Source organism: Colias philodice, chromosome 7 (genome assembly GCF_061535455.1).
Source record: "Colias philodice isolate Cphi_HAF_F1 chromosome 7, ilColPhil1 Martin Lab GWU primary, whole genome shotgun sequence".
Taxonomy (NCBI): Eukaryota; Metazoa; Arthropoda; class Insecta; order Lepidoptera; family Pieridae; genus Colias; species Colias philodice.
In genome coordinates this window covers 2578103-2602577 of record NC_143092.1, presented here as the reverse complement: position 1 = coordinate 2602577, position 24475 = coordinate 2578103, and the positions used below count along the sequence as shown (strand labels likewise).

At 31.4% G+C, this 24475-nt stretch overlaps 1 protein-coding gene across 1 annotated transcript; it reads right to left on the bottom strand.

Moving 5' to 3' along the window:
* Window positions 1-5163: 5163 nt before the first annotated feature.
* Window positions 5164-23078, bottom strand: LOC149486933 (uncharacterized). Its single transcript, XM_089697006.1, has 3 exons — window positions 22931-23078; window positions 7930-9006; window positions 5164-6379 (listed from the first exon to the last, which is right to left on the bottom strand). The coding sequence occupies exons 2-3, from the start codon at window positions 8981-8983 to the stop codon at window positions 5910-5912; spliced, it is 1524 nt and encodes a 507-aa protein (XP_089553132.1). The 5' UTR covers window positions 8984-9006; window positions 22931-23078; the 3' UTR covers window positions 5164-5909.
* Between the last annotated feature and the right edge of the window lie 1397 nt (window positions 23079-24475).

Below are 24475 nucleotides of genomic sequence, written 5' to 3'. Positions count from 1 at the left end.
TTATATCGTACAATTTTCTTTTTAAATCAATTTAATTCAGTCTTTCTGTTTTATTAAAGTGAAACTTTTATAATTATATTTTTAAGTAGGGAAGTATATTATGTGTGTTTGCCTTTAAATTTAATTTTTAGTGATTAAGAAATGATATCCCATATTGTATTAGCTAAAAACATGCTATTGTGCATACTGCAGAGGTGTTCGTTATGAAATAAATATACCATTGAAGTACATTATGAGCTGACGTGTATAATTTTATTTCCATGATATTTCTGTGATTCAGTGAAAAAGATTTATTTAGTATTACTTTCCACGAAACATCTAAATGAAAATATCCAATCGCGATCTTTTTTGTTCAAATAAATAATATGGTAATATTATCCTGTTCAATCACATTTCGCCAAAAACGTATTAACATGAAAATTGTGTCGTTAAATGTTTTCCTTACAAAGTTAGCGACATCAAAAGAGTAAATAACTCTTATAGACCTGTAAGTAATGTAATAAACGGTGAATGAGGGAAAATTCAAAGGAAATACGTCCGTGGTGACGAAATGAGTTATGCTCGAATCTCATTTTCGTGGCTATAGAGATTTTAAGAAAGTACTAACAGTAAATGGTGGCTATCAAGGTGAAAGTATTAACATTGGTGAGGTAGGAATCGAGAGAGCCCCTACTATGGAACTTAGGCTTTGCAACAATTGGGTATGAACAAATGTCGATAATATTTGCATTATTCACTGCATTCAATTTACTTAGTTATATCTGCACCACATATTATGTTATTGTGTATCTATATAAAAAATTTTTTTTCTTCATTCCTTAAAAAATTCACACCCTGCCTTTTTAAGTTACTGAAACATCATCCATACTCTATAAAATTTACCAAGTCAGTTAGTTTCAGTGAGTCTTTTGCTGGGTAGTTGTGAAATTTGTTAGTTTATATTTGAATGGTTGCTGTTTTTGTAGAGAGCTGAATGTTCTTCTGATTTAATTTTAATATCTCTACTTCTTATTCTTTCTCGTATATAAAATTCGGTGAGTTGACAACAATAAATAACATTTTCATTAAAATTCCACACCACAAGTAGGGGCTGCGTCGAGTGAAATACCGCACCTGAATTTTTAAGGTATGAAGTTTCGCCTCAGCTTAGTATCATTTTAAAAATCTTTGGCTCTGAATGACACTTTGTACACCTTTTGAGGATTTCACGAGACTATACGAGACGGTCATTTTAAAAGAAAATGAGATAGGAATTTTTCATTTTTTCGCGAAGTATTTTTGGCACTAGAGAGATTTTAATAAGGAACGCTTTGAGGGTCCTATTTGCATACGATGCGAGGCTACGCTCGCCAGTTTTTTCCTTCCCGACACTATTTGGTTCTTTATAACAAGATACTGCGTTATATAACCCGCTGTTCACCGGTGACATTACTATTCATATGCTGTTTATTGAAATAAATGAAAGACGCTGAACGTTTTCAGTATTTGGGAAAATCTGTGGCGAGAGCCGTGTTATATTTTTGAGTGTGAAATTATGTGGAAAATTTTAATATTTGGAACGTTGGAGTTTATGTGTATGAAATGCGGGAATGCTGCATGAATTTTGTTTCTGTGTGTGTGCAAAATATAGTTTAAGATTAGGTATAGTAGTGTAATAAATAATAATATACTAGCGGTCCGCCCCGGTTTCGCCCGTGGTACATATTTACGTTTTCTCTACATAAAAACCATCCTCGTACTTCAAGGAATATAATAAAAAAAGAATTATCGAAATCGGTTCAGCCGTTCTCGAGTTATGCGCTTACCAACACATTTTGCGATTCATTTTTATATATAAGAATAAGATTTAGATTGATATTGTATAATATGTGTACGATCCTTATGAACCGACTTCAAAAAAGAAGGAAGGTTCTCAATATTTTTTAATAACTATTAAAATATTAACAAATTCGCAAATGAATTGATTACATTTATTCAATTCAAAGCTTTGTTACATAGGGTTTGATTATTTAATTATAAACTGGAAAACAAATACTATATAGGAGAAAATATAGATGTAAGATTACTTACGTCTATTTCTCCTCGATAAATACTTATTTCCGACCTTTAATAAAGTCTTCGTCTTTAATGAGTATAAGCCTATTATCAAACTAATCATGTTAAATGTTAACACAAACTATAATAAAATATATCTTAGTGTAAACTATGACTATGACCTAAATAACATTATAATGATAAACAGAAGCGAACTATGCAGGTATATTATAATTTTATAACGTTATATCATCTCCATTAATTAAAGTATACTCAGCATCTTCTCTATTTACTTATTAATGAGATCGTTTGCTTATTATCGCGGAATTACATTTGATTACACGAGATTAATTTCAACTTTCCTGTTTTAATATGTATGTTATAATGTCAATTGTTAATTTGACGCCCCCCTAGTCAAGTGGCTTTCTGTTAGCGTAGCGTTCAATAGAATAGACTACGAATGTATGAGATTGACGTAAGCTAATAGCTAGCAGCTGTAGAGAATACGTTTATCTACAGCTTACGTCAATCTCATACATTCGTAGTCTATTCTATTGAACGACGTATCTACAGCTTACGTCAATCTCATACATTCGTAGTCTATTCTATTGAACGCTACGCTAACAGAAAGCCACTTGACTAGGGGGGGATGGAGTAGTGATTCTAATTATTGTTCCAGAAGGTTCCATGGTCAGTCGTACTGTCTGTGTATTGCTTCGGGGATACTAATAATAAGGCTGAAGAGTTTTGTTTATTGGATGGTTCAATTATCAAGGAAGGTTTGATAGGTATACTTAATATCTTGCTTCGATTTTATTAGTAGCGGAGCATCAATTAAAAAAAAGTTGCAGAAATATGTCTAACATTTCTTAATTCTTTTGAAAGCAGACGAAGGTGACGTGTTGTTAAGCCTAGGTTTCGTATGTCTTATTATATCAGCAATCAAATTTTGGTTATCTCATAGTTATCTCTCAGTTATATCTCATTTAACTTACCTTTTATCAATTTTATGGTCGGCTTTATATCAGCACGAATGTGACTTATTGTTTTTAATAGATGTAGAGCTAATATAGTCCTACCACTTTTTATAGTTTACAATGAAAATCCTCATTTACCAAGTTATAGTCATCTATTACAATAAATGAATTTCGTGCAAGTTTTGTAGGAACTACTTAGTAAATTACGTGTTCCCAAACGATCTTGAGCATCGAAGCCATTTCTCTTATAACCGCTCATTCAAGGATCCTCATAGTTTCAGGTTAGTGTCAGTAAACAATCTACGAACTAAGTAAATTTAGACTAGGTTAGTCTATTGGAAGGAAAATATTTATTTGCTACAATTGTTATAGTTTACTAATAATTTGGATCTTATTGAAGTCATTAAAGATATGATTTTTTTATTAATAAGTTTTTGTTCGTTAATATTTCAGATTGTATGTATGTGTTTTCATTTGTGATTTTCGTCGTGCCTAACAAACTATTTATTAAAAATTTTAACTAATACATACATTACGTAATAAAAAGTTGATCTAATTTAACAACAGTTCGTCTAACCACATGAAAGATAAAAGCTAAGCAAGGTAAAAGAAACAAAACAAAGGTTCCATCAAATCTGTTTATTCAACAAAATCACAATTATTTACACATTGTATTCCACGTTTCTGCAATTACAATAAAATTTTTACGTAACTATAGCATTAGGTACACAACTTTTTACAAGGCGGAATCAATCCTAGGGTTTATATTAAATAAAACGCATAGCTTATTATATTATGGCAATGTTACAAAATATAGTATGAATTTATAAAATATAATATAGGTAGTGATATTGGTACTGCATTGTCAACCGATTTCTTTTCTTCATAAGAGAAGTGGTCGCTTCACCGTTTTATGTATGTAGGTACATTATGTGACGTACGTTTGTTGTTATGTATGTATTAGATACATTTTAGCCAATATAAGTAGAGTATAGCTTCTATATATATAGCTTCTATATATAGCTTCTGTAGTATAGCTACTGCTTCGTGGAAGATGAAAAGTGCGTCACAGTTAGTTAGCCAATCAAATTTCAGAAAAACGGCAGCATGGAAATCTACCATCACTATTTCTGAAAATGTTGTTCTGAAGGCAATTTTAGTCAGTTAGTTAAGTTGATTACAAAATAGTAGTAAGTATAAGTAGCTTCAAGGAATGTCTAAGTAATATAATCACATTTTAACAAGACTATATTATATAAATACATTAAAATATGGTAATTATTAAAAAGAATATAAATATGTAGGTAATGATTTGGTCGATCAACTTAAGATTTTTAATGTTGAGAAAAATCATACCCAAATCGAAATGCTCCGTAATTTTCAAGATAACTTTACACACTTACGTGTAAGTATAATAAAATAAAACCTATGATTTATTGACATGTTTTAAATACACAAAACGTTGTACTTTATACGAAAAATAATTATAAAAGTGAAGCCAGGTAGGAAAATATTTATTGTGTACATTAACAAAACAAGAAAAAACCTTCTTTAAAATTTAAGTGTATCCTTATGAAACAAATTTTATTTAATTATGTGTCACATTTTTTATTTATTTTTTCATTCAGAGATCGTATCGTATGAATGAAAATTTACAATCAATCCCGTTTAAAAGTAAACACAAAGACTAAACATTATCTTAAACTTAAATATATACATTTTTAGTTACGCATTAATTGTTCTCTCAAATTATCTTTTATTCTTAATTAAATCTAATTCGTTCCACATTCTCAAATTACAATTACAAATGGATACATAACATTACTATGCTATTTATCTAAAAATATGTTTTTCAGTCATGACCTATACAATAAGAAAATAAGTACTATAAGTTAAAAAGCGTTTTATATACATGCTTTCCAAGAAATTATACATAAGTAGGTAACACTAATACATATTTCAATTGAATACAAAATAAATTACTTACATGATATGCAATTCCGAAAAATAGGATTTTTAAACTACTGAATGTTTGAGCTTTTTTAATATCGATTATTATTTATTATTTAAAAATATGTAATCGACTTCATTGCATGATTTAAAAACTGTTATGATAATTATAAGTATAATTTTGATTAAATGCATAAGCACGATTTATATGAATAGTGTTGAAAAATAAACAACACTGGTTGAAATTCAGTAATCTAATTTATACATTAAGATGTACTTGTAATTTCAATATTTAACGTACACAATTTCAATTCCCAGAACTGAATGGCGGAGTGAAGTCAATTATATAAAGTGCTGAAAATTGAAACCATAAAGGATGCAGTTTAAATATCGTTTACAATATTTAGGTCGTACTCTCACCATATTTTTCATGTAGACCGTAAACATATTTCCAAGTATGAAATTTTCAATAAGTTGAAACCCAGCCAAACGTAAGTTACAAATATATTCAGAGCAAAATACATTGCCAATATCAATACACTTGGCAGGTACTATTTATGAATACTAGATAACTTATCACTATGTTTAAATCAAAATGTTTCACATAATTTAGATGATATTGTTATACTTTTTAATTGAAATCTCTTTCCCAAACATTCGAAGCGAACTAGACGTCATATAAAATTAATTAATGTCTTATTTTCCTTATATAAAACACGAAAGTATTGCGTTAAAACATTCGCAACCTACAATCATCTTTCTGTACCCTAACAGTATAATTTCGCTGTCGCAATCAGACTATTCGCTACGGAATAATTTAATTAAATATTCTTAACCAGTCTTTTTTCCTTATAAAAACAAGGGAAATTATACAGAATACACAATTATGTAACAATACACAGGGAAATTCTGGTTGTATTGAGCCATGGTTGGAAAGTTTATAAAAATTCAATGAGAAAGGTTTAATAAAAGCGTAGTAAGTATTACGACAGCACTCGAAAGTAACTTTACGCTTGAACTCGATTGCCAATAATTTTCATCTTTCGATGAAAGCATGAGTGAATCTTCTCCGTTTTGTCCCAATTGGCCGGGGCAAGGTAGAGATTCAGGTGGCATATCGACCAATACAACTTGATTGATTGATTTCTCATCTTCCAATTTGTATGCACTATTTGCTTCACTGTACGTTTCATCTTCATTACCATCTTGTTGGAAGGAATCATCATCAGCATCGACATCTAAATCGGTTTTAAGATCTTTACCATCACTGCTTTTGGGACTTAGTGCATTATCGACGCTGTCTGCTACATTCGGAATACAAGTGACGTCGTCGAGAGCCTGTCTGAGGGGTTCGCTTTTTGTTTCATTACGCAGAACTTGAATCCAGGATAGACGACAATCGCATCTTAATTTGTTACCTGCGAATAAATATTTATGGTTACAAATGAATTTATGCAGCGTTAAGGAATATTTGAAAGCGAAATGAGATCGTAAATTTCGGGGGAATCCACATGGAATCCGCCTACGTAATCTAATAAAACTCCGGCTCATTCAGCCCGACGCGTATCGACGTTTAACAAAAGTGCGTAATGAAATTATCATGAGAACGGACCCGTAATGTTTGTTGATTTTTAATAATTCATATTTCATTGTGCCTAAATCGTGTTATTACGCCATTGTTGACTTCGTATGGGGAACTGTTACAATCATTAATTGTGCTTAACGCGAGAGGGGTGTCCCTATAGGGGATTAGAGCCCTATAGGGAGCGTGCCATTGTTTGTTTAAAATATAGTTATTTATCTTCTCATGAACGTACTTGAAATGTGTCTGCTGTGTTATTTACTGCTAAATGACATGTCTACATGTTAAGGATAATATATTTGAACATTGTAATTTACTTAATCCGGATACGGAATGGTGTTCAACTGTTCAATAATGTATTTTGAATTCACTTCAACGAAAAATGGCTGCTTTCAGAGAACTACAATTTAATTGTATGCTATTAATACTTTAATGGTATGGTCTTTTTATTTATAGAGTATTATTTGGAACATTTTTATTTATTGCGATTATAAAGATATATTTTATGCAATATGAAATTGATTTTACAATACTTTTGAAATGCAATTTAACTATCTTTATGAAAAATGAGGACTTTTGGACTTGAACCTTTGTTCTAGAAAATAATTAGCAAAGGTTCTTAAAGTTTACCTAATATTGGTACAAAATATTAAACATAATTCTATATTTGACATATTATGTATATGTTACGGCTAAAGGTAGGTGAGAACATAAACTTAAGATTAGCCGGCTAAACTTAGGTTTATTTTCGACGAGGTGTTAATGTTAGTTTGTTCTATCTTTAGCCGGCTAAACTTAAGTGTAACCGCAGGCCCGTGGCTAAAAATGTCGGGGTGGGTAGATTTGGTTACTATAATACATGTAAGGAACAGGGCGAGTGTTTTCTGGCACTTCGCCGGCTGCTGCCGCAGCACGCTCGCTGCGCTCGCTCGGCTCGTGCGGGTCTTAAGAGTTCTAACCTAACCTAACCTAGCCACCAGCTTTCTGCCCTGAGTCGGGGTGGGTAGATTTGGTTACTATAATACATGTAAGGAACAGGGCGAGTGTTTTCTGGCACTGTGCGGGCCCCTCAAGCCCTCCACCGGCCCGGCGCTAACCAAATCTACCCACCCCGACATTTTTAGCCACGGGCCTGCGGTTACACTTAAGTTTAGCCGGCTAAAGATAGAACAAACTAACATTAACACCTCGTCGAAAATAAACCTAAGTTTAGCCGGCTAATCTTAAGTTTATGTTCTCACCTACCTTTAGCCGTGACATATATAATTAATATATAAATAGTTAATATTTTATTTATAGTATTACATACTTCATATAAACATACAAAAACTTAAACAATTTCTATTTAAGAGTCAATTAATATGTGATTTTGTTTAAAAAACTTACCACTTAAGTACAGTACCGATGTTTTCAGCTTTAAATTTTCCAAAATGGGTTTAACAGTTTCATAGGAAAATAATTCAATTTCATTATTCCTCAAATCCAATAATTCGAGCCCTCGAACGCCTTCCAATAGCACTTCGTTAATGCTTTGTAATTTATTGCCGGTCATAGACAATTTCTGAAGCATCGCCAATCCGTCAAAGGCTCTTTCGGATAGATATTTCAATTCATTATTATCCAAAAGAAGCTCATTCAAATTCCACAATTCGATAAACGTCAAATCTCCAATCATCGATAACTTGTTGGACCTCAGATCCAATCTCGTCAAATTAGCGAGGCCCCTAAAAGTGTCCCTGGTTAGAACCGAAATTAAATTCGCTTCCAATACCAGATCGTTGAGGACGTTTAGATGCTCGAAACATCCGTCGTGAGCTAGATTAATACTGTTAAACGATAAATCGAGATATCTGAGACTCGGTAAATCGACGAAAACATCCCTCTGGATCTCGGTCACTTTATTTCCTTTTATAGTCAAGTTTACGAGCGACGGGAGGTTTGCGAACGCGGAAAAGTCCAACTCCATTATTTTGTTGTTCATTAACGTTATTTCTCTCACTGTCGACATGTTCGTGAAGGTCTTTTTTTCGATCTTGCTCAGCGTAGCATAATGTATTTGTAGTTTCTGCAAGCGTTTTAACTTGTGAATCACGTTAAGTGGCACAAATTTGAGTGCGCCGTCCGATCGAACGTTGAACGTTAGCTTTTCGAGGAGCGGCTGGGAATTGAAACTTGCCCAAATTGGATCGGTTTCATCAATGCCACCGTTAAACACCCAACAGTCGGCGCGAGTGGCTGTTTTAATTTCTGTATTTTCACAGTAGCAATGTACTTTTGATTCTCGGTTGGCAATTTCACACATATTGTCTTTAGCTTGCGCCGCGTGGTATCTCCTTTCAGTTTTATCCCTGCGTTTTTCATTTAAACGGCTCTCTGTGTAGGATATTTGAACTGAAGTCAGTGCGAGAGCTAGAAGTAAATATTGAATGAGGGTCTCCATGGTTCTCAGCCTTTTCACTCGGCCTGAAACAAGCAAAACATATATTAAAACGTGGACTTTATTTTTTAATTTGCAACTTAGCTTTGTGCGGGAACGTAGTTTTATTTTATTGTTGAAGTATACGTTTAAATGAAACAAAAGGAGAGCATGGTACAATATATTAAATGACTCGATGGGTTTTTATAATGAGTCGTAATGGTTATAATGGTTGTATGGAAAAGTAACGTGGAATAATTAATTGGTATCATAAAACGTGGACAGCGACCGTGTAACTATTCAGGGTGTTTTATTATCAGCGGTTCCCTGACAAGTTGCACTCCGACTAATTTGCAGGGGTCGGATGACTCATACACTTCCTTTGTTTAACTCTGTCATTGTATCCTTTGAAATATCCTGATTGTGAACATTGTGAACTATTGTGGTTCCAGACAGAGCCATAGTAATTTCGGCAACTTTTAGCCGTTCTTTAATTATGAAATTCACGAATAGTAAGACAGTTTCTTTTGACGTCACAATGGGATATTGTTCTTTATTTTCATCATTTTATTCATAGGAAAAGCGTTGGCTGCTTTACTTTACTACATTAGTATTATGAAAAGGTAAACGTACATTATTTTTATATTTGTCAAGCTATGTTACATTAAAAAATTTAAGTTTCAGACGTTTAAACGTTGATGAATTCACGTCAATGGATGCGTCGTATGTATCTATATTATAATAAAAACTTATACATTTTACATAAATACCAATAAGAAAAAAACGTTTGTGAACGTTTCAATATAGCTTTTTCAGCACTCCAATAAGTTAATATAATACAGTTTTCTTTTAATTATTTGTCCAGATCTAACAATAATTAGAACAATAATTGTCATTCTTTACGCTACTATAGCCAAAGGTAAGCGTTTAATTAAGGCCATTTTTAATTGGTTCCTTTCATTCCCGACGGCTTAATAAGAGACAAAAAAAAGGCAACAGAAGATTGCCCTTTCGTTTCATCAAATGATTATTACGTATTGGATTTTTGAACCCTTCACGCATTTTGACTATGCCTTAATTAAGTTGCCCGCTTTCTTAGCAATATGCATACAAAATATCTTACTATCAAAGGTACGACGCTTTATATTGTTTTGTTAATCTGTAGGTAGGGAACAGGTAAGGCGCAACTGGAAGATACGCTAACAATAATAATGTTTCCTAAAATGTAAATTAATACAATTTAAAATAATAATTTCAAGAACGAAACCCTATTTCTATCACGAAAATGAAAAATAAAAATAATTACATATTCAAATCGACTTCTTCGAAATCGTTACAAAAACAGCTCCATAAAAAACAATCCAGCCCAGAATTTATAAACTCGTAATTAAATTTATGTCTCAAATTTCATACTGTAAAGAGAGAACAAAATTCTGACAAGGAATATTTCTTTGTTTCTTACATTTGTTTTGTCAAAGAACTGTATACATTTAAATATTGAAAAGGCTTTGTATCGATGCTCTTTGGATGTTAAAGTTCGATTCTTTGAACGAACAAGAGATTTTCGATTGTAAAACAAAGTTGGAAATCAAGCGAGTAAATAAAGTTACTTCCTTTCGATTTGATACGGAAAGACTCAGATATTTAACGGTAAAAGGTGAAATTGTTTCTTTGAAAGAAATATGGAACCAAATAGGTTCTAAAGTGTGTGGACTCATGTTAGGGATGTTTTATATGAAATCTTAATTTATACCAAGAAATATCTTAGTCTTATGAAACTGTAGGTTAAGAAATATGATATATTTTAAATGAATAATCTGTTGATTTGTGGATGTAATGACAATGGAATACAAAGTACTGTTTTACCATGTACTATGTTATCATTTAATATATTATCCTGTGTTAAAGGTCAAGCTAGTTTATGATAAATAAATATTAAGTGAAAACAAATGTATCCAAATTGATCATAAAATAATGTGTTTCTAAATTATAAATTTCTATACTTCCAACTCTTCTAAGCTGAGCAAGAAAAGTTATTAATCTCAATTTCAAGTACTTTCTGTATAATCGTACTTAAATGATAACAATACAACGTAAATAAATTATTATAATATGGCGTAAAATGTATTTTGTAACACAATTAACGTTGACACAACTTTGTAACTCTATTTAAAAATGTTTGTAGTTTGTAAAGTCCTTTATTGTTCGATAAAAAATTCATAAAAGTTAGTTTATTACCAGCTTCGAGCATAATAATTATAGAAAAAGTTAACTTGTTATAACTTCACCTGAAATATGAATAGATTAAATATAATTTTCATACAAATTCCACAAACGTCGTGAGCTTCATATAAAATGTGGTACTATATTTATAAAGTGAATTCTGAAAATAACAATAGTTAAATCCCTACTAATATAAATGCGAAAGTAAATCTGTCTGTCTGTCTGTTACGCTTTCCTGCTTAAACCTCTAAATCCATTTTGATGAAATTTGGCACAGACAATCTTTAGACCCTGTGAAAGAACATAGGCTACCTTTTATCAAAACACCACGCGGGCGAAGCAAAGCCAAACCCAATACATAAAAAACTGATCAAAATCAACACAGATTTCTTGAAGGTTTATTTTATGAATATGAAGAAAATGCCCATGATATTAAATAATTAATTACTATATATCGAAACCCAATTATTATTCACCTTCTTTAGTTTAACTCAAAGCTTAAAGTTTTATTTCTATAGAAATAGAATTACATACAAAAAATATTTTGTCCTTGTTTGAAGTCGAGTAAGATTTCAACAAAATATTACAAGATGTATCTTATTCGTGAGTCTTATCGGCGAGTATTTCAAATATACGTAATATTTCCCCGTTGCTCATAAGTGTCAAGGAAAATGGTAAGAAATCCATGCTATTTTTCATATAATACAGGTATATTTTTTTCAATAACTTCGTCTTTGGAGCCTTGAGTAATACTTTCGTAGTGTTGATTATATTGGTGGTAAATATGAATGATTATAAAGAGGTTTATGTCATAGCTAAACTAAGAGAAAAGTGTATTATTGAAGTTGAATTTAAAAAAAATTCAATTACACCTTGATTGATAAAGGTTTAATTTTTTGCTTTCAGTAACCTGACGCAACAGCTGTGTGTGCCTAATGCCTTACTTATAAACTCAGACATTTATTTATTCAATAAGGGCGCTTTCAATTTATGCATTTCGTATCGGACGGCTACGGTGCCGAAGCGGTACGTGAAGGCTGGTTCACACTTTGATTAGTGCGAGTGCAGGTGATTAGTGCGAGTGCAGGTGTGTAGTGCGAGTAGTGTCCAATTCAACTGCGAGTGCAGGTGATTAGTGCGAATGCAGGTCAATGGTGCAATTCGCGACGCTACACACTACGCTAAACACTAAACACTAAACACTCCTGTCCAGACGTGTTTAGGCAGGCACACTGCGAGTGAGGGGGAAGGGAGGGCGCGCGGGACGTGGCTACTCGCAGTCCACTCGCAAAAAAAATAGAACACGCTTCTATTCACTTTACTACACAGCCTACTAAACACTTGCACTAAACAGTCGCTGTCCACACCTAGTTACTAAACACCTGCACTCATCACCTGCACTCGCACTAATCAAAGTGTGAACCAGCCATAAGACGTACGGCGGATGGACGATCCTCTTTTTTCACACAAAACGCTCCGTGCGGCGGCGGCAAGAACTCCATAGTTGCTGCTATATCGCTATAATTTGAAATATATTTTATAATATTCCAATATTTCATTTTAGATACCGTCTAAAACACATAATAAAGTAACCATCTACAACTTATATTTCAGGCTTACGATACTTTAAATCTTGAATGCTTGCAGTCTTAAAATAGACGAGATTGAAAATTCATATAAAGGAAATATAGTATTTCAGGCGGCTTTATTAGGCATTCAGTCTATATGTTGATACTAGAATACTAACAGCTGCCATTCATAAGCCGTCGTCTATTGAAAATCTAAGAAGAAGACGCGATAATTAAATTTTTAAAGCACAAAGCGTCTCCACGTCTTTTGTCCGTTTTAAATTAATTTAAAAACAAAACCATCTTAAAATAGCAAACATCAAACAGGGTATATTCAGTCATTTCATAAGAAAAACTTTTAAGTTAATTCCGACCGTCTGTCTTTCTTCATTTCAGATGACACTTTTAAAAATACCTGAGTTCGTCGCAAATGAACTACCGTACATCCTCATTTCTTAGAAAATTTAAACAATTTTCTAAAGGAAAGGTTTGTCGTAGAGTCTTATTTTCGTAATACACTTTTCTATTAAGGGAGCTCCGTGAAATCGAGAACAATGGAGCTGCCTTTTAAACTAAAAATATTTATTACCTGGCTGTAATGACGGTGTAAGCCGCTTAAAAGTACTTTGAAAATCGGTTTTTATTTTAGACGGCAAATTGTAATTAGCTTTTGAAATATAGAAGTACTGGTTTATAATGTAGAATGCGGTGCTGTTTGTAATAATCGGCTTGTGATGGATGCGGAAAATTCTAAACGTTTTTGTTTTAAATTTATATTATATAAATGGCCTCAAATAAAGGAACGCGGAAAGAAAATTCTACAGCCTTTTTATGCGAACAACAATAGAGAAAACCTTTTAGTTACCTATTATTCGTAGCCAATGGTAATGTATGATTTTCTGATACTGTTCTTATCTTATTAATATTGCAACCTTTTAAAATTCCAATATAATATAATATTATAGTATATTTCTATCAGTATTACATTACGAACCTCTCATATTTAAAAAAGGCTATATATTTTTTCTTGAGTTGTACCTTTAGAAATTGGAGATTGTTATGTCAAATTGCAGTATATATTTTTCTACAACAGACTGTGTTTAACTTCACTTTAATTATAGTTTCAACATTGTTCCGACCCAATTTTTTTTACTTATAAATGTCTGGGTCAGGAAGTAACTAATATCACACAAGAATACCGTAAAACATGCATTAATCTGACCATTTTGTGATCTATAAATGATAGTGGAGACGGGCATTCTGTGAACGTAATAATATGGATAAGATAACAAAGACCACACACATTATGAGATCCTAAAGTATTTAAGTTATTCCAGAAATACATTTTGTTCTTGAATACAATAAACAAGATACATATAATACTAGTTTATTCACTTTATACATTAATATATTTTTAATTTTAGAATATACGTGAAATAATGTCGTTTGCCGATTGTCCGTTGTATGTTATGTTAGCAACGCACCATATTTTTTATGATATGATTTTTGCTTCTTGTTAGTTAGAAGACAATTTAGGAGAGTAGCATAAGCTACTTTTTACCGCGATTAAACATCAACATCACTAATTCACAAACTGTGAAAACGTTATGTTCTTTATTGGTCGTCTATTTTTTTCAATTAAAAATTTCTCCTTCTAAAGTTATGTAACGTTAGCTTATCCTGGAAGCTAGACGTTTATAAATACTTAAAACTGGTGTGCTAGATTTTTAACAATCTAGATGTATTACTGAAATAAATGTTTTAATATTCACTCTAGTTATAAATAAAAGCTCGCCTTAGGGCCGATTTTTCAATGCTTGGATAAAACTTATCCGTTCAATAAAGTATTACACGATAATATTAAAATGTCACGTAAACTGTCAAATACGGGCAATTAGAATACGTTTTTAAAATTGTAGTTTTATACATTATTCGACGAATAAGTTTTATCCAAGCATTGAAAAATCGGCCCTTAGCCTAGCTTTGTTCGAGACAAAGTATTTGCATTAATTATTGAGGTGCAAAATTATCGGTAAGGTACTTTTTGTGACGTATTTAAATGTCAATTAAATTAGAACAATTTGGGTGTGATTTGGTATCAATTGTAAATACATAAATTTTTAGTACAAACTAATTTTTCTCCCGTATTAATAATCAAACATTCTCTATTTAACAAATTTTCCTATTATACTTAAACCGATATTTCAAATAGGTACTTTACGCGAGCTTTTTGCTTTGTTGCTGAAACCATATTATTTTAAGTTCGTAATAGTATTTAATGCCTGAATTGTTTGCAGAAATAAGTATTTCTATTAACCGTGTTTTTTTAAATATATCCTTAATTGTAAGAATATATTAAACATTCGTAAATAGCATATTATTCTTCTAATCAAATACATATTATCCTAAAAGTTTGTATAGTTATTTTTAATCAATTGCATGAAAACAGATGAATAGATTTGAATAATAATTGGCAAAATGATAGATTGTCTTTTGAAATAGCACAGGTTTCCTGTAACCGTTTACGCAAGCAAAGGCGCAGGCCGAAGTTATCTTAAAAAAGCTCCTAAATAAAGATACCGAAACAAATTCCTTCTTGAATGTATTTATTCTCCAAACTTGATATTACTAAATAATCAAATCGTATTGGCTCGTTAAATAAATTTGGAGGATATTTTAAGTAAATAATATTGTTTGTTTAGGTTCTTTATTGATGGTAAGTTTATCGATACAAATAGCCTTCTTGTACAAATTTATTTTGTATCTTAGTATTTTTTTACGATCTAGAGATAATAACTGATAATACTTAAATATACTTTTTTTACGATTGATGTTTGATAAGAAAAAATACTTATAAATATTGTTAGATGTAAGATGACGCAGGAAATAAGCGAAGCTGAGACTCTAAATATAGGCTAAAAATTCTTCTCTTTACATACCGTACCTGCTTAACATTTTTTATTCATAAATTGCATTTGAAATTTTCCAAATGATCATTAAAACGCATCCAACATTCCTAAATCGGTGATTTAAATGATATCTTATTTTAATTGAATTGCTTTCATGTTTTCAAATATTTACGACTTCCATTGACTCATTTACATCTCCCGTATCTTTAACGTCAGCTAATCCACTCTAAAGTTGTTAAGAGACACATTTGAAGCCGCTGGAGTATTCAGTACAACTTCGACAAAATTAACGTAACTCGGCTTTAGACTGCGAGTGTAAAGTTTCAATTCCAAGCCTTTCCCTTAAGCCAATAAGCATTTTTAGTTTTGATGGATGGCTGTTGTTCCGGAATGTTCTAGAACGTTGGTTTGTGCCCTTTGGGAGGAGCATCTAATGAAAAACTTGTCTCTTTAGAAGTTAGTTGTGGTATGTACGTGTCTGAGCGAAAAATCCAGAGTAGGTACCTGGCTCATCTATGAAAGTAAATAAAGACTACACATGTTCAGGCTAGACTGATTTCATATAAAACTTTAAATGCCATAATGGGATGTTATATTACAATTTAAAACAAAAGCAGCGTAACGCAAATCAGTTTAGTTAAGGCGATATTCAGTACACTGGCCAGTAGCAAATTGATATAATTCCTCTCAACGAGGGGCTTGACTATGCTTAAACGCATTGTATTTCAGACATAAAAGTGCTGTTATAAGAAGTGACTATACTTCTTTTGGAGAACAAAGGAGCGTTGTTTTTAAAATAATACCTCTTAACACAGACGAAACTGCGGAAACCAGCTAGTGTCACATAAAATGTATAGAAATCTTTTAATCCGTGAAATTATTCTTCAATAGCTCCATCGAAATGACTAATTGTGAGGTTTAGAAATACCCCAAAACAATCCTACATACCTCACCAGGTATATTTTGCTCATTGACATTTTACTGTCCTTTTAGAAAAACTATAATACATCCACAGGTAGATGCAGGTAAATATCCTTTTTAACATTTCTTTTGAGTTTGGATGTCTTTGAAATAATTCCTCGAAAGGGCGTTTTGAAATGTCTTGTGTGTTACGTGTATTGAATAAATTGAATAATTTTTTAGATAAGTGAGCTAACGTTTCTTCTGGGTACAAATTTCTATGAACATTTCTTAAAAATTGGAAGCACTTTTACAAATCTGAAATGTTATTTGAGTCTATTGGTAGATGGGTTTATAAGGTGTCAAAAAAGGATAAAGGAGTTTTACCCTAATACATTACGTATTAAGTGATCGGTCTTTTCCTTGGGTTATAAAGTAACTAGTGGTATCCACTAAAAACGCTATATTTACCATATCAAGTCATTGCATTTTAGAGTGATAAGTAAAACAAAAGACCTTGCATTATTTACCAATTATAACATAGATTACATTTTTAATTATTATAGACGATCGGCATCTTTATACATTCATAAAAATATATCAAAACTAGAAGTAATACTGATTTATTTATACTACAGTCTATATTGTATATTATATTATTATGGCGATACGTGCCTTGGAAACTCGGGCAACAATCGTAAGGGAAGGTCGAATTTTGAACACGGTCCAGCGATCTTTGTATGTTTAATTACAAAACAAAGGAATAATATATTATATCTCCTAACTATACTTCTAATTGTTTTGAGACCATTTTATTATATATTTACATTTCATTATGAAACTCACTATGATTTAATAAATATGTACGAAGCTTCTACAGAACCTTAAAAAATTATTACAACCTTTTAAAACTCTACGGAACCTTAGAATGGCGCTAACCTCTTATTAAGGAGACAATTTGTGTGCGCGTCTTGTTGGAATGAGAAAATATGCCGGCCATAAGGTAATATAAATGGGCGGTAGACTTAAATTACAAAGCCTCTTTGAAGTGATTTTAGAATGGCCCTTTTTGTCTTCACCTGCGTTAATGATGTTTTTATCGACGTCGCTGTGACTTGATTAATTTTTAACTAAACGATCTGTAATAGGTACATAACATTTAGAAATAGAAGGTTTTTAGTTGTATTTTAGAATGCTAAGATTGAAACGATAAAATTGATAAAATTCTCGGAATAGTTAGTACCTCATTCATTCATTTCAAAGCGGTTTTAATAGACTTATAATATTTGCATTTTACTAAAGTCGACTGTTCTCAACAAAATGACAACAGACGAAAGTGTAATTATAAAAATGCCAGCTTATTTCCGTTCCCAAAATACTTGAACGAAAATATTCGGGATGTATGCAAATAAAGTAAAGAGAGTGGAATAAATGCATTTTTACAATTTTATGGAAGCATTTAGATAAAGTGGAATGGCTTTATTTTTATACCGACACCGCAGGAAATTCGCATCACGCTTTTCCGGTTTCAACCAGAATATATTGGAATAAAAATAGCGTCACAGGCACGCGGTTTAATAAAAATATTTTTAACAAAATTGTATTGGGCACTTCAATCAAAAGTATAAACTGTCGATCAAAATATGAGATCGTCTCATAAAATTTGAATTATTTATTTATTTAACACTTTAATGTGCAAGAAAACAAATAGGTACAAAAAAAGGTAACAATAAAAGAACAAAGGGCGGCCGTATCACTATGCAGTAGGTAATCTCTGCCAGGCAACTACGGGGAGAAAGGTAAACATGCGAAATATGTTGTTGGTATGCAAATATTTTAATTGTATTGTCGATATAATATTGGAATTACTCGTTATATATTTCATGTAGCATTCCCAAACAGGATAAATAATTAGTTCTTCGGCGTGGATTCGTGGAAATTTCCAGAATTATTATGACGTAATGTCTATGCCAATTTTTTAATTTCTGTGCACGCAAGTTTTATAATTAAAATTTTCTGATCTATTATTCGATCTATTATTCTAGTTTTCTCCGTATTAGCCGCTTATTATTATTATTATACAAAAACCATCTGTAAGCAATTTCTTTTACTGAAATCTGTATACAGTGAAGTAAATAAATATGGTTTCATACACAGATTTTATAATAATGATAACACCTCTATTCTAGAATAGACTATTGTATTGTATTGTCGAAGGTAATATAAACATTTATAATTATTTTATTAGATATAGCAGCTCTACTTAAAACAAAATGTGTGCGTGTACTAGTGTACACACGTAAGAAGTGAAACTTCTTTATGACCTTATTTTTAAAAAAATAATTTACTATATTATGCAACTTTATAGAAATACGTCAAATCACGCGTGGTATTCATAAGAAAAAGATGGCGCGTAACGGAAAAATGTCACGCGTAACGAAAAAATGTTACACTAAATTTTTTCCAACCCCAATAAAGAAGTTTCACTTCAATAACATTTCCCCCAAATCCCTGAATACTATACGAATAGTTTAATTCTGTTATAATACCACAAACATAACAGTGTAACAGTCAACAACACGTATTCAAATACAACGAATAAAATCTGGGACCCTCCATATAAAAAAATACGACTTCGTTCATTAAGAATTCTGAGCGTGGTTTTAATAAGGTCTTGCAATAAAGACCTTAATGGCTTTAAGAATCGAACACCAAATGAAATGAGGGGAAATAAGGATAAGATTAGATTTACATAATTAGATGATAAGACTGTTAGGGTCTAATATTAATAACTGACTTGAAAAAAGAAGTATCTGTCTGTGGCATCGAAACTTTCAAATGGATGAAACGATTTGAATGTGGTTTTTTGCATTCGAAAGCTTAAATAAAATAAACTATCCTTTATTGAATTTTTGAGTAGGACAACTGAGATCTACAACGACAAAAGTTTTAAATAGTCTAAATGAGTCTTAAATACCTAAGTTGTATATTTTGATTACTTATCAAGTACCTACGTTTCTAGTTTAAAAGAAAACTGCATAGTTTGTATACAAAGCAGGGAAGTTCTGAATAGAAAGCCGCGCGACACTACTAGTATTATAACATTATAAAATGCTATATTAAATCAACCACAACATAATAATCAAAACATTTTATACTAACCCACGGTCATCAAAATATGAGCGCAATCTTTCAATTCAAACGGAAGAACAATAAAGTTGTGGGTAGTTGTAAAAAACAACAAATCGGTCAGTTTTATGAACGCGTCCGTGAGATGTGACTGCATACATTTTGTTTGCGACTGCTTTATGAACGAAGTCGTGGGTTTTACAGCGCGTACGTCGTATAAACGGTTTAAAAAACTCAAATAAACTGTATTAAAAGTGTACTCATTTATACCGTAAAACCTCAAAGCTAGTAACTTTTTTTAATAAAAATCAGATTTCGAGCAATGATGAAAAATTAATTAAGGACGCATTATTAATAATATCTACCTCAAAAACTCGGAAGATATGGATAAAATTTAATGGGACCACCGTGAAGGCTTTCATATAAAAAAAGACTCATCAGAAGTTGTTTACCAAATTAATAATCTCCTCATTTTTGAAGTTATGTAATCCATTATTTGTCCATTATATGATTTACAATTAATGTACGACAGTGGGTCCCAAACTAAGTGAAATACGATTCAACAATCATTCTACTAATTAATGCTTTTTAAGTTAATAACAATAAGTTTGTATTTTATTTTTAAGAAATAGCTCTGTATAATGGCGCATGCTGTGTTAACCTCTAATTATTTGTTACTTTATCGCAAGAACTATAGGTATGTTATATAATATTTATATTTAAGAATCATTGTAAACAAATGTTGGTTGATCAAATAAATAAATAAATAAGATATAACGGTGCATTTCCATCAGTATTTCGTTGTTCTTAGTGCGTTCGAAAAGATTCTATGTAATGTTCTAATACTGAACGATACTGAATACAAGTTTTCGTTTACACCAAAAGATCACGAAAGAATGCTCTTGCTCTAGCTCTAGCTCTATGTTCGTTTGATGTTAATGCACCGTAAGAGGAATTTGATGGAATTTAAAAGACTTTTCCTACGTGTTTATTGACTCAATTAATTATTTAACTACAATCAGCCTGTGACGCTCTGCTGGGCGTACGAAACGTTGTTACATTGTGCAATTAATAAATCGTTTTAAATCAGTTGTAGTTTTTTGAAGTGAAACGTGTGACAAAAATTTAGTGTAACATTTTTTTAGTTACGCCATTTACAGTTACGCTATACTCGTGACATTTTTAAGGTCTTATAGAAGTTTCACTTCTTACGTGTGTACTCTAGTACACGCATACATTTTTTTTATTTCTATTATTAATAATATGTTCTGATATTATATTAATACATATACTAAATAAAACTATCAAAACCCAGATATTGAAGCTTTTTTTTTTGAGTACCTATGGAATTTTCTAAAATATTGTTTTAACAACATTGACAAGTTAGAAGACTACTTTCTTTAGATATCTAAAGGTATCTCCTCATTTAAGCATTTAACGATTTGAACTATAAACCAAGATAATTAGTGTTTCATTATGTATATGTAACGCAACCGCAAAAGCTCAAAGCTCTTCCTGTGATACGGCATTGTCAATAATCACTTCCCATATAAACTACATATAAATAAAGATAATAATAAAATATAGTAAATAAATACCCATACAAATATACGTACTATAATCCCGCTCAAACTTCGATTTGGCGCCTAAAATAACTGCCCTTCCTTAAATTCTTTACGAATCAAAATTCGTTCGAGACGCTGTTCAACTGAATTATTATTCAGGCGTGAAAATAGACAAAGTTTCGCATCTCTTACATTAGAACGAATATACAAAAAAAGCAAGATAAGTTAAAAATAAATACAAAATGTATTTTTACATTTATTTGTATCGCGGTCTTCGTAATTAGATACGTCACAATACAAAAATGACGTCACAAAATTAAATGGCTGACGAAAGATTTCTTTTGTCACATTTATGAGTTTTTTCATTAGCCACGAATATGAAATTTGTGAATTATGATAACATAATAAAAGCAATACACGCGTGGGTCAGGGAAACGGGGGAAATATGTATGTAATTAGATTTGGTACGTGATAAATTCGATTATGCGGTTACAAATGAAAATTATTTATTAGCAAATCCAATTTTGTTTGCCGAACTCTTTGTTACTAAATTATTGTATTAGATATGGGAGAGGTTAATTGAATTGTTGGTTAATAATACGAGAACTGTTGTCGGATTTTTTACATCCTGAAAATGTATACCTATCTTATCTTAATATATTATATAAATCTCGTGTCACAATGTTTGTCCTCAATGGACTCCTAAACCACTTAACCGATTATAATAAAATTCGCACACCATGTGCAGTTCGATCCAACTTGAGAGATAGGATAGTTTAAACATGTAGGTACCACGGGCGAAGCCGGGCGGACAGCTAGTTGTTGTATATATAATAATATGGCAGCCATTGAAAGTATACTGTGTTAATTATTATTGATTTTAAACGAATTTGCATGTTAAATGTCACAGCTAGATGTTAAAATATTATTTGTTCAATATAATTAAAAACAGAGCACTGAACATATTATAAAAAAATACATAGGACATAATAACATTATTAACTGCAGACATAGGTATACTAAAAAGTATTTTATTATAAAGTACCTAATTATTATTATTATATAAAACGTGTTAAACAAATTGAAAGCTAATCAAATCATTAATTACAATAAAAAAATTAATAAAATTTATGAGAAAAGCTATGTCTTTTACTATAACCTTGATTGAAATTAAAAAATAATGTTAAATTTACAATAAATGAAAATTTGAAATGAAAAAGCTGTGAATAATATTATTCTTAGTCAGGCTCAATATTTAAATGTTTTATAAATCTCGTCCATCCATTTATAAATAATTCGAAATTTATTCACGTGAATACATTAATTTACAATACGCACATTAATTATACAATAATAAAATAATTCGAACATCTCTGTAATTAAATCATGGAACGAGAGCATAAAAAGCTTTAATGTATTTCTTATTTTCTTTTGTTTTAAAACCCTTCTATTATTTTAATTAAATTTTTATTTACAAAGCGTATTGTATAATTATCAATAATATTTCAAAACCAATCATAATTTAATTAGAACACACAATAACAAACGCAATTAAAAAAACTAGAGCATTACTGTAATTGCTTCAAAAGCAAAACTGAATTACAGAAATATCACGTAGAGCGCGCGCACGGCACGCGCAAACTTTGTGAAAAACAAGCTCCGATATAACGAACTTACCGAAATATTGTAACTTCCAAAACTCCTTTGAGCACGCACTTAGATCACAATTAGTAACGATAAAGTTTCGGGCAAATACCGGCCGATTTCGACACACGTTCGTCCCGGACCGCGCGGGTTTTGCACTGAGGAATGAAACACGGAAATTGGAGGGAGTAACTAACAGCCTAACAGGGGTGGTTTAAATTTGACAGTGTTAAGGATAGTTGGGTGGCCTTATCAATCGCTGGCCCAATATTTGCTCTTGACTTAGAGCCCGCTAGATCGAGGATTTGTGATAATCTTTTTAGGGAGATAACGCTGGGGTTGTATGATTTATCATTCGATTTATTTCATGTGAACCTTCCGCTTTTATTTTTATCTTATTAAATGATATTATAGTCAAGTGTACATTAAATAAATTCAAGTTTACTTACCTTTCATAGAAGTCAAATTTGGTTCGAAAAGCTTTTACCGAGAAGAGCAAACAAGCCCTATAAGTAATTGCTCTTTTAAAATATCTCTTTTATTAAATTGCACAAAACTGACTGTACTTTTAACAAAATATTATTTAGAAATGTATTTGACTAATTTTATGTTCTTATTTGTTTGTTTATTGGACTATCAAATATGAATTGTATAAAATATATTTGACATTTTAATCGTAAAAGGAAGCAGTATCTTTTGAATACATATAGGTAAGGCAGTTATCTTCTATAATATAAAAATGAATCGCAAAATGTGTTGGTAAGCGCATAACTCGAGAACGGGTGGATCGATTTCGATAATTCTTTTTTTATTATATTTCTTGAAATACGAGGATGGTTCTTATGTAGAGAAAACGTAAATATGTACCACGGGCGAAGCCGGGGCGGACCGCTAGTATTATATAAATTAATAACCCACAAATCAGTAAAGGTTGCTTTAATTACTCTATCAAAGTACGATAAAGGTTTTAGTTTAAGGTCATAAAGCACAATTATCAAAAAATAATTATCTCTATTGCTTCCCTTCGCTGATAAATATCACAGATAAGGGCCCCACTAAATACTAATGTGTATTGTTTTGGAAAACTTCCCTTGGCCAGACACCCCAATAATTATATGAGTCATCACCTGCACGATTTAATGGTATTAAACTATAGGGACTAGATTTGATTGTATTTCTATTAGAAATCAAAAGGATAATGACTTTTTGAAATGGTGGATTAAGTGAATCATGGATTTGACGCTGTGATTTGAAGTAATATAAAGTGTATTTCAAAATTGAAAAGAAAAAGTGGATGTAGACGGCTTTAATATGTGAACTGTTTTCTAATCTATAACTTTAATGTGTGAGCAGACATTTTTTATGGGAATAAGTAATGAGGGAAAATATCCCCTATAAGCTAAGCTTATAAGCTGAAGTCTAAAATGTAAATATTTTTTATTACGTCTTAAAATTTTAATATTCTATGAAAATGGACTTTATTATACACACATACATACTTTATTATACAATGAACAATTTCGCACATGCTAATAATTTTACTTAAACCACGAAAATATGAAACATAAACCGAAAGAA

Coding starts and splice junctions, on each gene's coding strand:
- LOC149486933 (XM_089697006.1), bottom strand. CDS start 8,983: ATGGAGACCCTCATTCAATATTTACTTCTAGCTCTCGCACTGACTTCA. Junction 6,380..7,929: donor ATCGGTACTGTACTTAAGTG/GTAAGTTTTTTA, acceptor ATTTATTCGCAG/GTAACAAATTAAGATGCGAT.